The sequence below is a fragment of the Elephas maximus genome, chromosome 9 (assembly GCF_024166365.1).
Source record: "Elephas maximus indicus isolate mEleMax1 chromosome 9, mEleMax1 primary haplotype, whole genome shotgun sequence".
Classification (NCBI taxonomy): Eukaryota; Metazoa; Chordata; class Mammalia; order Proboscidea; family Elephantidae; genus Elephas; species Elephas maximus.
Window position 1 is genome coordinate 94,699,212 of NC_064827.1, and position 16,113 is coordinate 94,715,324.

The 16,113-nt window shown below is 44.1% G+C and overlaps 1 protein-coding gene across 2 annotated transcripts in view; it reads left to right on the top strand.

Moving 5' to 3' along the window:
• PSAT1 (phosphoserine aminotransferase 1) overlaps positions 1 to 15,623 on the top strand; it is a 33,458-nt gene extending 17,835 nt beyond the window's left edge. For both annotated transcript variants that reach the window (XM_049897021.1, XM_049897020.1), the window contains 3 exons: positions 5,733 to 5,861; positions 13,032 to 13,169; positions 14,483 to 15,623. In XM_049897021.1, coding sequence (XP_049752978.1) covers positions 5,733 to 5,861; positions 13,032 to 13,169; positions 14,483 to 14,588 — 373 coding nt within the window. In that variant the 3' untranslated portion in view covers positions 14,589 to 15,623. The remainder of the gene's footprint in view (positions 1 to 5,732; positions 5,862 to 13,031; positions 13,170 to 14,482) is intronic.
• The last annotated feature ends 490 nt before the right edge of the window (positions 15,624 to 16,113 follow it).

Here is a 16,113-nt window from a genome sequence, read left to right on the forward strand (position 1 = left end):
TGTGGCACCTAATATTCAACGTGTTAAAACCTGTTCCTGTGAAGTCAATTCCGACTCATAAGTGAGTCCATAGGACAGAGTAAAACTGCCCTGTAGGGTTTCCAAGCAGCAGCTGGTGGATTCGAACTGCCCACCTTTTGGTTAGCAGCCGAGCTCTTAACCACTACGCCACCAGGGCTCCAGTACTAGTGTGTACCATTTATGTGGCCCACCTGCTGTATGCCGGGCCCTGTGCTCAGCACTTCACCCAGCCTGCCGACTTCTGGGAAAACTCCAGAAGTTCATCTCCAGAACAGCCAGGGAGAGTTTTCCTGGAGACTTTCTGGTATGCTTTTCTAAGCCCTACTGAGCAGGGAATGTTTAGTATTGTTTTAAAAAAAATTATAAAGGTAACACATGGTCATAGCAAAGATTTGTGAAGTGTGTAGAGTTGTCGAGGTAGCCACTGATAATTGCTTGCTGTGTATTCCAGCAGACGCTTAACTGGGCCTGTGCAAATATTAACCTGTAACCTGTTGCCATTGATTTCTGATTCATGGTGACCTCATGTGCGTGTTACAGTAGAACTGCTCCATGGGGTTTTCAGTGCCCGATTTTTTGGAAGTAGAGCACGAGGCCTTTCTTCTGAGGCACCTGTGGGTGGACTTGACCACCAACCTTTTGGTTAGCAAGTGCATTAATAATTTACACCACCCAGGGACTCCCCACCCAGAGCCATATATTTAATTATGCAAATTGAACTTTACTATACATACTGTTCTCTAACTTCCTTTTTTCTACCTAACCATATACCATGGACACTTTCCTATGTCAGCCTATCTTTTTTTTTTTTTTTTTTTAATAGTTTTCTGGTATTCCTAGGAACGCTGGTGGCACAATGGTTAAGTGGTAGGCTTCTAATTGAAAGGTTGTCAGTTCGAACCCCTGAGTGGCTCCAGAGAAGAAAAGACCTGGCGATCTCTTCCTGTAAAGATTACAGCCTAGAAAACCCTATGGGGGCAATTCTCCTCTGTCACATGGGTCCTGACAACAACATGGTATTGCATAGAATAGATGTACCATGATTTACTTACTCATTTAACAGGAAGGCTTAGAAGGTAAACTTAAGCTGTGTGTTTGCGTGTGACATTTTAGTAGTGAAGGCAAATAGGTTCTAAGCATTGCGGTGGTAGTGGTTTCTTATTTTGAGTCGTGCCACATCAGCAGATGAAGGTCCCGAAAGCTTTACTCCATCCACGTCATCATGGCCGGCTCTACTTTGAGGAGACGGCTCTTCCCCAGTCATCTTTTGAGTGCCTTCTAACCTGGGGGTCGCATCTTCCAGCACTATATCAGACAATGTCCCGCTGCTATTCATAAGGTTTCCACTGGCTAATGCTTCTCTGAAGTAGACTGCCGGATCCTTCTTCCTAGTCTGTCTTAGTCTGGAAGCTCAGCTGAAACCTGTCCTCCATGGGTGACCCTGCTGGCATCTGAATACCGGTGGCATAGCTTCCAGCATCACAGCAACACGCAAGCCCCACAGTCCAACAGATTGACAGACACGACTCCAAATGAGAAGAAATAGCTGCAAACATCCATTAATAATTGGAACCTGGAATGTATGAAGTATGAATCTAGGAAAATTGGAAATCGTCAAAAATGAAACGGAACACATAAACATCGATATCCTAGGCGTTAGTGAGCTGAAATGGACTGGTGTTGGCCATTTTGAATTGGACAATCATATAGTCTACTATGTTGGGAATGACAACATAGTAGAGGAATGGTGTTGCATTCATCGTCAAAAAGAACATTTCAAGATCTATCCTGAAGTACAGCGCTGTCAGTGATAGGATAATATCCATACACCTATAAGGAAGACCAGTTAATATGACTATTACTCAAATTTATGCACCAACCACTAGGGCCAAAGATGAAGAAATAGAATATTTTTATCAGCTGCTGTAGTCTGAAATTGATCGAACATGCCATCAAGATGCATTGATAATTACTGGCAATTGGAATGCAAAAGTTGGAAACAAAGAAGGATCAGTAGTTGGAAAATCTGGCCTTGGTGATAGAAACAATGCTGGAGATCGAATGATAGAATTTTGCAAGACCAATGACTTCTTCATTGCAGATACCTTCTTTCACCAACATAAATGGCGACTGTACACATGCACCTGGCCGGATGGAACACACAGAAATCAAATTGACTACATTTGTGTAAAGAGATGATGGAAAAGCTCAATATCATCAGTCAGAACAAGGCTGGGGCCGACTGTGGAACAGACCATCGATTGCTCATATGCAAGTTAAAGCTAAAACTGAAGAAAATCTGAGCAAGTCCACGAGAGCCAAAATATGACCTTGAATATATCCCACCTGAATTTAGAGACCATCTCAAGAACAGATTTGACGCATTGAACACTAGTGACCACAGACCAGACAAGTTGTGGAATGACATCATCCATGAAGAAAGCAAAAGGTCATTGAAAACACAGGAAAGAAAGAAAAGACCAAGATGGATGTCAGAGGAGACTCTGAAGCTTGCTCTTGAGCGTCGAGCAGCTAAAGCAAAAGGAAGAATTGATGAAGTAAAAGAACTGAACAGAAGATTTCAAAAGGCCTCTCAAGAAGACAAAGTAAAGTATTGTAATGACATGTGCAGAGAGCTGGAGATGGAAAACCAAAAGGGAAGAACACGCTCGGTGTTTCTCAAGCTGAAAGAACTGAAGAAAAAATTCAAGCCTCAAGTTGCAATAGTGAAGGATTCCATGGGGAAAATATTAAATGATGTAGGAAGCATCAAAAGAAGATGGAAGGAATACACAGTCATTATGCCAAAAAGAGTTAGTTGATATTCAGCCATTTCAAGAGGTGGCATATGATCGGGAACCAATGGTACTGAAGGAAGAAGTCCAAGCTGCTCTGAAGGCATTGGTGAAAAACAAGGCTTCAGGAATTGATGGAATATCAATCGAGATGTTTCAACAAACAGATGCAGCGCTGGAGGTGCTCACCCATCTATGCCAAGAAATATGGAAGACAGCTTCCTGACCAGCTGACTGGAAGAGATCCATATTTATGCCTGTTCCCAAGAAAGGTGATCCAACTGGATGTGGAAATTATAGAACAATATCATTAACATCACATGCAAGCAAAATTTTGCTGAAGATCCTTCAAAAACGGCTGCAGCAGTATATTGACAGGGAACTTCCAGAAATTCAGGCCAGTTTCAGAAGAGGACGTGGAACCAGGGATATCATTACTGATGTCAGATGGATCCTGGTTGAAAGCAGAGAATACCAGAAGGACGTTTACCTGTGTTTTATTGATTATGCAAAGGCATTCGACTGTGTGGATCATAACAAGCTATGGATAGCACTGCGAAGAATGGGAATTTCAAAACACTTAATTGTGCTCATGAGGAACCTTTACATAGATCAAGAGGCAGTTGTTCAGACAGAACAAGGGGATACTGATTGGTTTAAAGTCAGGAAAGGTGTGCGTCAGGGTTGTATTCTTTCACCATACCTATTTAACCTGTATGCTGAACAAATAATCCGAGAAACTGGACTATATGAAGAAGAACGGGGCATCAGGATTGGAGGAAGACTCGTTAACAACCTGCGTTATGCAGATGACACAACCTTGCTTGGTGAAAGTGAAGAGGACTTGAAGCACTTACTAAGGAAGATCAAAGACCATAGCCTTCAGTATGGATTACACCTCAACAAAAAGAAAATAAAAATCCTCACAACTGGACCAATGAGCAATGTCATGATAAATGGAGAAAAGATTGAATTTGTCAAGGATTTCATTTTACTTGGATCCACAATCAACAGCCATGGAAACAGCAGTCAAGAAATCAAAAGACGCATTGCATTGGGCAAATCTGCTGCAAAGGACCTCTTCAAAGTGTTGAAGAGCAGAGATGTCACCCTGAAGACTAAGGTGTGCCTGACCCAAGCCATGGTATTTTCAATTACATCATATGCATGTGAAAGCTGGACAATGAATAAGGAAGACCGAAGAAGAGTTGACGCCTTTGAATTGTGTTGGCGAAGAATATTGAATAATACCACGGACTGCCAAAAGAACAAACAAATCTGTCTTGGAAGAAGTGCGGCCTGACTGCTCCTTAGAGGCAAGGATGGCGAGACTGCGTCTTGCATACTTTGGACATGTTGTCGGGAGGGATCAGTCCATGGAGAAGGACATCATGCTTGGCAGAGTACAGGGTCAGCAGAAAAGAGGAAGACCCTCAACAAGGTGGATTGACACAGTGGCTGCAACAATGAGCTCAAGCATAACAATGATTGTGAGGATGTCGCAGGGCTGGGCAGTGTTTCGTTCTGTTGTGCGTAGGGTGGCTATGAGTTGGAACTGACTTGACGGCACCTAAAAACAACAGTGGTAGTGGGGAGAATTGAGACCAGGTCACAAAGCTGTGTAAGCATTTTGTTGTTAGCTGGCATCAAGCCGGCCTCCAGCTCGTGACAACCCCAAGCACAACAGGATGAAATGCTGCCCAGTCACGTGCCATCCCCATGATCGGTTGCAGATTGGACCATTGTGATCCATGGGGTTTTCACTGGATGAGTTTCAAAGGTAGGTCACCAGGGCTTCCTGGTCTTAGTCTGGAGGCTCCACTGACACTTGTCCGGCATCATAGCAGCACGCGAGCTTCTGCTGACACACGGGTGGTGGCTCTGCATGAGGTGCATGGGCTGCCAATACATAAGCATTACATGTTGCTGTCGAGTCGATTCCGACGTATAGGAGCCTATAGGACAGAGTAGAACTGCCCCGTGGGGCTTCCAAGGAGCGCCTGGTGGATTCGAACTGCCAGGCTTGGTTAGCAGCCAAGCTCTTAACCGCTTTGCCACCAGGGCTCTGTGTGAGCATTAAAAAAAAATGAAAACCCATTGCTGTTGAGTGAATTCCGACTCACAGTGACCCTGTAGGACAGAGTAGAACTGCCCTGTAGAGTTTCCAAGGAGCATCTGGTGCATTCCAACTGCTGACCTTTTGGTTAGCAGCTATAGCACTTAACCACTATGCCACCAGGGTTTCCACATAAGCATTAGGGCCCCTGTATTTTCAAGAGTTTGAATTTCATGGGGGTAGAAAGGTGGGTTAGTAATGAGTTGGAAGCCAGGAGGCCCTGGTGTTAAGTAGAGTCACGGAACCAGATATCTGAGGCTGTGGAGAGGCCCCCCCGCCTTTTTTTTTGGTGGTAAAATACACATAACACAAACCTTAGCATTTTAACCACAAAATTTTTTTTTTGCGATTAAAAACACATGTAACAAAACAGTTGTCATTTTGACATTTTTCACATGTGTGATACAGTGACATTAATTATGTTCATCGTATTGTGTGAACACCATTACTGTCCATTTTCATATTTTCCCATCACCCTTTGCAGAAAATAGCACCCCCTATGTTTTAGCCATTTTAAAGTGTATATTCAGTGGCATTTAGTACATTTGCACTGTTGTGCAGCCATCACGTCTTCGTAGTTCCAGGACATTTTCACTACCCGGAAAGGATACCCTACACTACTTAGCAGTCACTCCCCATTTCCTTCTTCCTCCAGTCCCAGGAAACCTGGCCTGCTTTTCTGGGGTCTGTTTCTCATGAAGTCTGTAAGTCTGTTTCTTAAAATTTTTTTTTCCCCCTCAGATGTCTTTCCCCATTTCCAATGCTGAATTAAATTTTTGTTTTTTTTACCTTTATTGTAGCATCTATGTCATGGGCCTGGTCCTGGAGTGGATTAAGAACAACGGTGGTGCGGCAGCCATGGAGAAGCTTAGCTCCATCAAATCTGAAATGATTTATGATATCATTGATAACTCTCAAGGATTCTATGTGTAAGTCGATGGATTTTACCTCACAACTTACCTCTTGTAAATTTTGAAACGTGTATATACTGTGGACTTTTGAAAAAAGGACACATTCACCTCTCTCTGAGACATTGCTGTTGAGCTTGGGTGGCCCCATGAGCATGAGGGGTATGTCCTTCCCTGTATCCACATCCCCACATCCCTAGGCTACGGAACCTGTCTTCCCGGGGTGGTGAGGTCTCTCACATCAGACATTGCCCTTGGGAAGAACCTCACTTCAGCCCTGGGCAAACCCTTCTCCCACTCTCTCTGTATGTCAGCTGGGAAAAAAACATGCCTCCTTGCTGGAAGCTGTCATCTTGCTCCCGCTGCCAACTCTTGGTGTAAACACCCACTCCTGGTCTCCTCCTGGGTTAGGAAAGTTCACTGCTTCCCTTAATGCAGCCCAGAGGCTCCCGTCCCAGGCCTGCCGTCTGTGAATGGAGCTGGCTATGGGATAGATAATCCCTAGTTAAATATTTCTGTGACCAAATGACTAATGAATGTGTATAGAGCATGGGGTCATGGGCATTATATTAGTTTCTCAGGGCTGCAGTAGCAAATGATCACTAATTTAATGGCTTAAAACAACAGATATTTAGTCTCTCACAGTTCTGGAGGCCCGAAGTCCAAAATCAAGGTGTTTGCAGGGCTGTGCTTCCTCCAGAGGCTTTAGGGCAGAACCTTCCTGGCCTCTTTCAGCTTTTAGTGGTTCTAGGTGTTCCTTGGCTTGTGGCTGCCTTATGCCAGTGTCTGCCTCTTCTTCACGTGGGCTTCTCCTCTCTCTGTGCTCTTCTCCCCTTCTGTCTGTTAGAAGGATGCTTGCCCTTGGGCTTGGGGCCCACCCTGATAATCCTGGATGATCTCGTTTTGAGATCCTTAATTGCAGCTCCAAAGATCCTTCTTCCAAAGCAATTTACAGTCAGAGGTTCCAGAGGTTAGGACTTGGACGCATATTTTGGGGGGCACCATTCAACTCACTATTGGCCTGTCACCAAAATGCCAGATGTGAAGCAGCCAAGCGCCAGGCCTGGCACACAGAGAAGCTTACAATGATATCTTTATTTGCTTTTTCCTCTCCCTCAGGTGGGCACAGGTGTGCAAGGACCAAACTTTATATTATGTGTGTGCATGCGTGCATGCATATATGTGTATGTGCGTGAATATGTGCACATTTTTACACACTTCTCACACATTCATAGACACTTACACTCGTTTATGAAAACCAAGACCCCCTTCTTAGCAGTCATGACTTTGGGATTCAGTTTTGTTGTAATGAAAAAATACCTGGCTGACACTTGGATAGGGATTTATACTGTCTTTGAGAATTCAGTGGGCCACATGGGGGACAGAAAAAATGATTCCGCAATCCTAACATAGAACCGTGTGTTTTGATCAAGACTTCCTAACACTTCACCAAAACCACCCATGTGTGCAGGGGGGTATGCTTTTGGGACTTTAAGTGGCCTGCTGCTGTCACCTCTGTCCTTACAATGCCTCGTGACTGCTCCTGTGACTTCTTGGCACGCAGTTTCCCCTGGCCACAAGCCCTGGGAGAGTCCGGCTTGGCTGGCTGCCTTGGGGTTCTCTCAAATGCAGCATCAGAGAGCGCTGTGCCATCTAGGGGGAGGGGTGCACACCCACATCACTGTCAGGGCAGGCCAAGTGCTTGGTCCTGGTGTGTGGGTGGGGAAGCCAAAGGACCCCGCCATGCTTACTGGAGCCATTTTAACATGCGGGATTAACAGCAGACTGTCCAAGTCGTTCATAGCCAAGGCCTAAGGAATAACAGTGTGAGCTTGGAACAGGGAGATAACTGTTCTGGTTGGAGGATAAGGCTGGATGAGCCAAGCCTTGGGTATGAGTGAAGTTAGAGAAGAGAGCAGAAGTACTTTCAGGAACTTCTTGGAAGGCAGAGAACGGATCTCACAAAGGCACAATGAGGAACAGAGTGAGTGGGCTGCCTGGAGAGGATGGCTTATGCTGGGATTAGAAGGAAAGTGTGGCAGGTCTAAGGACCACCTTTTTGTTCATTCATTCATCCACTCATCCATCCATCCAGCACACAGTTCCCGAGCACTCACTCTGGGCTAGCCTTGTCCTAGGCTCTAAGGATACACAGATGAAGAAGTCACCTTCCTTGGCTCCCGCAGTGCTCAGAACCTGCCTGAGTGAAAGCACTTGCAGACTGCTGTGGAGGGGAGACCAGTCTTTCTCTGAGCTTTTGGCTCCATGTATTTCTCAGGAGAGGTGTAGGCAGAAAAACCCAAGGACAGGAAGAATGATACCACCCCTGAAAATTCTAGAGAACTAGAAGCAAAACGTGTAGAAGCAGCTCTGGGAAGCCCCAGAATTCTCTTCCCTGAGGTTCCTTTTCCTCAGAGCTCCAAGTCTGGGCATTTCCCTAAAAAGGCAGCCTGTTAGGCCAATGGGGTAGATGTGTCCTAGGGGTCTGATACCCTTCCCCTTCACCCCTGGTACCCAGAACTCCACATAGCCTATGAACAGCCTGATCCGGAACTACCTCCTCTTTAGAGTAAACCTCCTCCTGGGAACTTCTTGTTTCCATCCACCCCCTCAGCTGCCTGCCAGAAAAACGTCACCTGGGGCCCAGGGCGTTCCTGTGGGGCCTTGTTACCAAAGTCAGCTTTGCGGTTTAGCCCTGCTGCTCTTCAGTGTTAACAGGGGAGACTCACCAGCCGTTCCTGTGCTCATTTGGAAATTCTCACTTTAGGAAATTTCTTCAGTTTTCCTTGAAGTAGAGGAAGCTCAGCAAAATGGCCTCCAAAGGGAAGGTGGGCAGCTCTAACGAGCAGTACTGTGTCACCTAGAATTTGCAGTTTATCACCCTGTGTGCCATGTTTTTGTCTCTGAGAAGATGAGCCCCTTTCCTCTTCAGTATCCCCCCCACCAACTCATGGGGCATCCCCTTTTTTGAGCACAGTTCTGGGTTGCACCAGCCCCCTCAATGTTAGAAGCTTCCTAGTGACCCTGGAGGAGAACTCTAAGCCTAGATGGGACAACTGCTGAAGTCGGTGAGTTAGTTCCATAGCTTTATCACCTACATGTGCTAGCTGACCCTGAGTTGTGCCCATGAGGACGGTATGGCGACATTTGGGATTGGAAGCCTAGTTTTGTCACTTACTGGCACGTGACCTTGGGCAAATAACTACTTCAAGCCTTAGTTTTCATATCTATAAAATGGCTGTAGTAATAGTACATATTTCTTATGATAGTCATGGGGATTAAATGAAAACGTTATGTGAATGAGGAGTTTATAGTATAGGGGCTAAGAGCATGGGCTGTCCTGTCAGTTAATTTGTATAAAACACTGGAAACAGTGTTTAGCACACAGGAAGCAATCCTTAAGTGTTCTCTCTTAATATTACTATTTGTGGTTATAATTATGTAATTTTTTTATATAACCACCTTCTGAGACTGCGATCCGTTCATTCCCCTTAATCCTTTTTCTTCCCCAGCTCCTTCCCAGAGACACAGTGCCGTGGGCACTATGTAAATACCTGTTGTATGGAGATTTCACCTTCAATTTCTAGTTTTTATGATGTTATTTCTGTATGATAGCTTCTGCTTTCATGATAAAACAAAAAAAAAAAAACAAAAAACCCAGTGCCGTCGAGTCGATTCCAACTCACGGCGACCCTATAGGACAGAGTAGAACTGACCCATAAGGTTCCTAAGTAGCACCTGGTGGATTTGAACTGCCAGTCTTTAGGTTAGCAGCCCCAGCTCTTAACCACTACGCCACCAGGGTTTCCTGCTTTCAAGATAAAAAAAAAAATAGGATGGGTAAATTTAGGGGGAGGGTGAACTGTAAATACAGTTTCTTAATTCTTCCTTTTTATTTTTTTCTTAAAGAAAAAAGCCAGTTGCCATCAAGTCGACTCCGACTCATGGAGACCCCACGTGTGTCGGAGTTGAAGGTGCCCTACAGGGTTTTCTTTTTTTTTTTTTTTAATGTGCTTTAAGTGAAAGTTTACAAATCAAGTCAGTCTCTCATACAAAAATTTATATACACCTAGCTATATACTCCTAGTTGATCTCCCTCTAATGAGACAGCACACTTCTTCCCTCCACTCTCTTTTCGTGTCCATTCCGTCAGCTTCTGACCCCCTCTGCCATCTCACCTCCCTCCAGATAGGAGATGCCAACATAGTCTCATGTGTCTACTTGATCCAAGATGTTCACTCTTCACCAGTATCATTTTCTGTCCCATAGTCCAGTCCAATCCTTGTCTGAAGAGTTGGCTTCGGAAATGGTTCCCGTTGGGCTAACAGAAGGCCTAGGGTCCGTGACCACCAGGGTCCTTCTAGTCTCAGTCAGACCATTAAGTCTGGTCTTTTTATGAGAATTTTGGGTCTGTATAATAATTTTTATTTATTTAACTCTTATCCCACTGCTCTCCTACTCCCTCAGGGGTTCCCTGTTGTGTTCCCTGTCAGGGCAGTCATTGGTTGTAGCCAGGCACCATCTAGTTCTTCTGGTCTCAGGCTGATGTAGTCCCTGGTTTATGTGGCCCTGTCTGTCTCTTGGGCTCATAATTACCTGTGTCCTTGGCGTACGTCATTCACCTTTGCTCCAGGTGGGTTGAGACCAACTGATGCAGCTTAGATGGCCGCTTGCTAGCGTTTAAGACCCCACCCCCAGGATTTTCAATGGCTGATTTTCCAGAATTAGATCACCAGGTCTTCCTTTCGAGGTTCCTCTGGGTAGACACCACATCCCAGCGTGTTAACCATTTACACCATCCAGGGACTCCTTTGTTAAGTTAGTTGTGTTTTATGTTGCTCTACCCCATAATAGGAGCCCTCACAGTGGGTGCCTTAGGCAGCAGACTATCAAAAGAGGTAGCCATTGAATTTTTAATTTTAGATGTCAGCCATGAAATCTACTGCCTTGTACAAAAGGGGGTCTAGGATTTTAAGCTCCATGTCTAATACCAGACATATGGCTCCTCCCTGCAGCCTCTCTTCTGCCTGAAGGTGTACACTTGACTCCTATGAGAGCAGGAATTATATATGTGCCCTCAGGGGGCTTTTAATGGGGGCTTTCTCATTCTGCTTTTATTTGCTGTTTAATTTTAATGAATCCTACCTTGCGGAAGTACAAGAATAAAACAGAATATGCTTGAGAAAGGGAGGAGAGAGGGTTATTACATATTGTGCTTTATTTTTATTCCAGGATAACACATCAGTTCTTTTTCCTTTTGTCTCCTTTGGTTGTCAGTGGAAAGTAATTTTGGCTGCTTATTTTCTAAATCTAAAACTAAAGTCAGATATTAACCTTTCCTAGATAAAAATTCATTCATCATCCATTTTTGAGTGCTATACATATTAGACCCTGTGTAAGATACTGGAAATAAAAAAGACATTTACTGTATTTCACAGATACTTATATAAACTCATTGCCTTCAAGTCGATTCTGACTCATAGACACCCTATAGGACAGAGTAGAACTGCCCCATAGCATTTAGTATGTTCCAGACACTATTCTAAATTGTATGAGTTACTTGCTTCTACATGAAAAACACCCCAAAATCTAGTGATTAACAACTGTTTTGTTTGCTCATGATTCTTCGGGTCAGCAGTTTGGGCTGAGCTTAGCTGGGCGGTTCTTCTGCTGGTCTCACCTGAGGTCCCTCGTTCAACTGAAGTCATTTGGTGACTCATCTGGAGCTGGATGGTCTAAAATGGCCTCATTCACATGTCTGGCAGTTGGTGCTAGCTGTTGGCTGGGCCACTTACCTCCAGCAGGCTAGCTGGGGCTTGCTTCCATGGCAGCAACGTTTTTAAGAGGGCAAGAAGAGAAGCTGCAAGGCCCCTTGAGGCCGAGGCTTAGAAATTGCACAGCATCACTGCTGTTGCATTGTCTTGGTCAAAGCAAGTCACAAATTCAGCCCAGATTCAAAAGGTGGAGAATAAGATCTCAATTCTTTTTGGAAGGGAGAGCAGAGAATTTATGGTCATTTTTAAATGTAGCACAAACATTCTCTGTAAATATTGGCTCATTTAATGCTCACAGCAACCCAGTGAGGTATGTTCTATTTCTGTTCCCACTAAGATGAAGAAAATGGGGCACAGAGATTAGGTAATTTAGGATAATCACACAGCTTATATAGTATGATAGTACTTTAAAGTTGCTACTTAAAATTTTTAAGTCTTAAAGTCAGGATTAAAAAAAAAAACCCATTGCTATTGAGTTGATTCTGACTCATAGCGACCCTAAAGGACAGAGTAGAACCACACCATAGGGTTTTCAAGGGCACCTGGGGGATTTGAACTGCCAACCTTTTGGTTCGTAGATGTAGCTCTTAGCCACTACACCACCAGGGTTTCCTACAGTCACTATTAGTACCGCCTTATTTACTTCTCTGCATCCTTTAGAGACAGGCTGCCATGTGTTAGAAATTTCATATATGTTGTACTACTGAATTTTCACCAAACCAAACCTGTTGCTGTCAAGTTGATTCTGACTCATGGTGACCCAATGTGTTACAGAGTAGAACTGTTCCATAGGGTTTCCTTGGCTGTAATCTTTATGGAAGGCGATGTCCAGGTCTTTCTTGTGCAGTGCTACTAGGTGGGTTTGAACCGCCAACCATTAGGTTAGTCGTTGGGTGCAAACTGTTTCACCACCCAGGGACCTTGAATCATCACAACTAGTCTGAAATGGAGGTTATTAGTCCTTGTTTTCAGATGGGAAAACTGAGGTTCATAGAAATTAAGTCGTACAAGAGACTGCTGACTCAGTGTTCCATATGCAAGTGTATGGTCTCCACAGGTAAATGATAAATGTGCTGGGGGCAGGTCCTCCTTTTTTATTTTTTAATCTCCAGCTGAGGACCCCTGGTGGTGCGATGGGTAAGTGCTCGGCTGCTATCTGAAAGGTTGATGGTTCAAACCCGCTCAGCAGCTCTGCGGGAGAAAGACCTGGTAATCTGCTTCTGTAAAGATTACAGCCTGGAAAATTCTGTGGTGCTGTTCTACTCTGTCACCTGGGGTTGCTATGAGTTGGAATTGACTTGGCGGCACCCAATAACAACAATCTCCTGCTTGTCCCTACAAAATTTTAAAGAAAAAAGTCTGTTGACTTGCTAATGACAGTCCACACAAATAAATGGGACAATAACCTGTTTTTTAGATGTCCAGTGGAGCCCCAGAATAGAAGCAAGATGAATATTCCATTCCGCATTGGCAATGCCAAAGGAGACGACGCTCTAGAAAAGAGATTTGTTGATAAAGCTCTTGAACTCAACATGCTGTCCTTGAAAGGGCACAGGTGAGTGCACACCCGGTCTAGAAGTTTGGCAGGGAATTGGGTTACTGTTTCACATGCAGACTGAAGTGTATCCAGGAGCCTGCCCAGCGTGGAGGGGCAGTTATGTAACCTAGTTGGGAAGAGCCAGTTGCCACGGAGGTAGTTCTGCCTGTTGTTTATATACCCTTTGCACGACTTCCTGGCTGAGAGTAGAGTGGGGGCACATCTTCCGTGGGTGCATTTTCATATTTTCCAACCAGGTTCAGCTTTATTTTTATTTACATATCTGGGTTCCATGTAAGAGTTTGTTTGAGTAAAGAGGTGTTCTGCTAAAAACATGTGGAAACCACTGATCTGAAACACCTGCGAGACCACCCACACCGGCATGTGAATTGAAGGCTTAGATCAGTGCCCTGTAACACCCCAGAGCATTTTTATGGGCACCAAGACATTTGTCTCTAGGTTTTGCTGCTAGGAGTTGGGCTGCCCAAACCTTTCAGTCATGTCCAATTTTGTCGTCACTGTGTCGGTGTGGATAAAATTATTCCATCATAGTCAATAAGTTCTTCATAAATGTGGCAATTTCTCATTGAAAACTACCCTCCTAAGGGAGCATAATAGATTTCATGGCTCTCCAGTGAAGAGGGAAGGTGCTAACTAGCCGTGTGGTTCAGAGTACATCATTACAATAACTACTTCCCTTTGAGGAATAAAGAACTAGCATTACAGCCTTAAAATTCTCTTTTAATACCAATAAAAAGAAATTGTCTCACTTGTTCTACGAGTAAAGTTTCTTCAGTGATGCCTCCTGTGTTTCTTGAGTCTCTTCCGTCTAATAGGGAGTCACTGTGTACTCCATCTGAACATCAGAGAAAGTAGTTAATCTCGCATATTTTATGAAAAACGGACGTCCTCACCCTCAAGAATAGCACCCAGGCAGCAGTGAGAGGCCGTTGCTTCAGGGAGTCCTGGGCTCCCTGTTCCCATCTTGTCCGCGCTGTGTGGCAGGGATCATTCAGTGGTGTGGTGAGCAGAATCACTCACCTTATTTAACTTAAAAGTCTTCCCAATTTTGTTTTTTCTTTGCCAGGAGTGAAGAGTGGCATTACTCTAAGTTAAGTGTGAGCGTAGTGAATGTTCGGTGCATACGGGGGAGTTTTCCAATGACTGAGAATGTCGGAAGGTCCCGGGCACCTGTTGGGGCTTTCAAGTGGGAGGTTGGACAAGATGGTGTCAGGTGCTGGGACTCTCAGGAGTAGGTGGCTGAAAAGAGAATTGTCTTGATGCTAAGTTTGATGCTTTTGTCCTAATGGCTGGTTCTTTGGTTGTTCCAGGTCCGTGGGAGGCATCCGTGCCTCTCTGTATAACGCCGTCACCATCGAAGATGTTCAGAAGCTGGCAGCCTTCATGAAAAATTTTTTGGAGATGCATCAGCTTTGAACACATCCTGACCAATGTATACTCTGTTGTTGAATGATGGATGAAATTTAAAATGACGAGGGAATGGCTACCAAAACTTAACACAGTATTTTTCTCGAATGAACACGCTTAATTTAGATTCTTCTTTTCTCAGAACACAGCAGCAAAACATCAAGAGCTCTGCAGAGCTGGTGGGACTTGACGGCGACTCTAACTCTGACTTGAAGCATTGTTTTAAATCTTACTGTTGCTTTTCTAACTAACTCAAGCTTATTTTGTCTTTGCTGCTGCTTTTTCTAGCTAGATCTCAGTATTCAAACTTGCCGGTGGACTGAATTATGCAAATGACAGTTAATCATTTCTGGAGACACACAGATTCACAGTATGGAAGGTGGGTGGGACCCACTGGGTGCTGAGTCTAGAACTTTTCCAAAATGACACGAATGGGGTCTCCTGGGTTCAGAGGTCATTAAGATTGGCCATTTGGTGAGCATCTGGGACTTCTAGGCCAAGGGCAAACTGTAGGTCTGTCTTTATACTGTTACTTTTATAAAGAGATAAACGTGGCATACTGTATTTTATATAGCAAGGCCTGTTTTTAATGACGTAGAGTTTATACCTTTATTCATTTGTAGTAACACGGTTCTCAGTGACACGTGTAGAAACGTTTAGAGTTTGTTCGAATCCTTGACGTAGTGTATTACATTAGCAACGGTTGTGACCCTTCTACAAGCTGCTTCAGAGAAATGAGATTTCGAAGTTATGTGCTTCACTCTTGCTGTCTATTTAGTAGCTAGAAGAGAGGTTTGTTCGGTTGGTTTGCTGTTGGTTTTTTAGTAATGCCTTCAAACTAAAAATCTCTGTTAAACTCCCTTGTCCCTTGTTCACTTGATTGTTTTCTTCATTGTGTCTGACCAGAGTGATACTGTGAGTTCCAGAAGAATCTGTGCTCAAGAGCCTTTTCCCTTCTTGTGTATACATTGTCAGTATCTTATGTTGACCGTGTGAAGAACATTAAAGACACTAAACCATCTAAACCTTTGTCATTGGGTTTCTCTACCTGCTTTTCAGACAAATGGTTCTTATTTTAACTTTATGATGGAAAGAAAAAAAAAAAAACCAAAAGAACTTGAGTTTGAAAATAGTACCTGAGAGTGGTAGTTTAGTTCAATGAAAAGTGTAAAACCTAAATCCTATGCATGCATTTTTTTAAAATGACTTAACAGTGTGGTAGCTCTCCACTTGCTTTTGGAGTGAACGTTATCAGCAAAACACCTTCCGGCGAAGCTCGTGGTATAAAGTTATGTCCCACGTATAGCAGAAACATGCCACTGTGATGGTTCTGAGCTGTCTTCATGTTCCGTTTGATTGTGTAATGGGACTGCACAGATTTCTTGTCCTAGCTGTGCGCCAACTAGGTGGGTTGCCCGGTCAGACCACAGCCTCCCAGTCTTGGTTCTTTCGTCTGTAAAATGAAGCTTGAAATAACATCCCAACTTAAGTCAGGGATGTTTAAGAGTTTAAAACAAGGTCAGGGTTCAGTGCT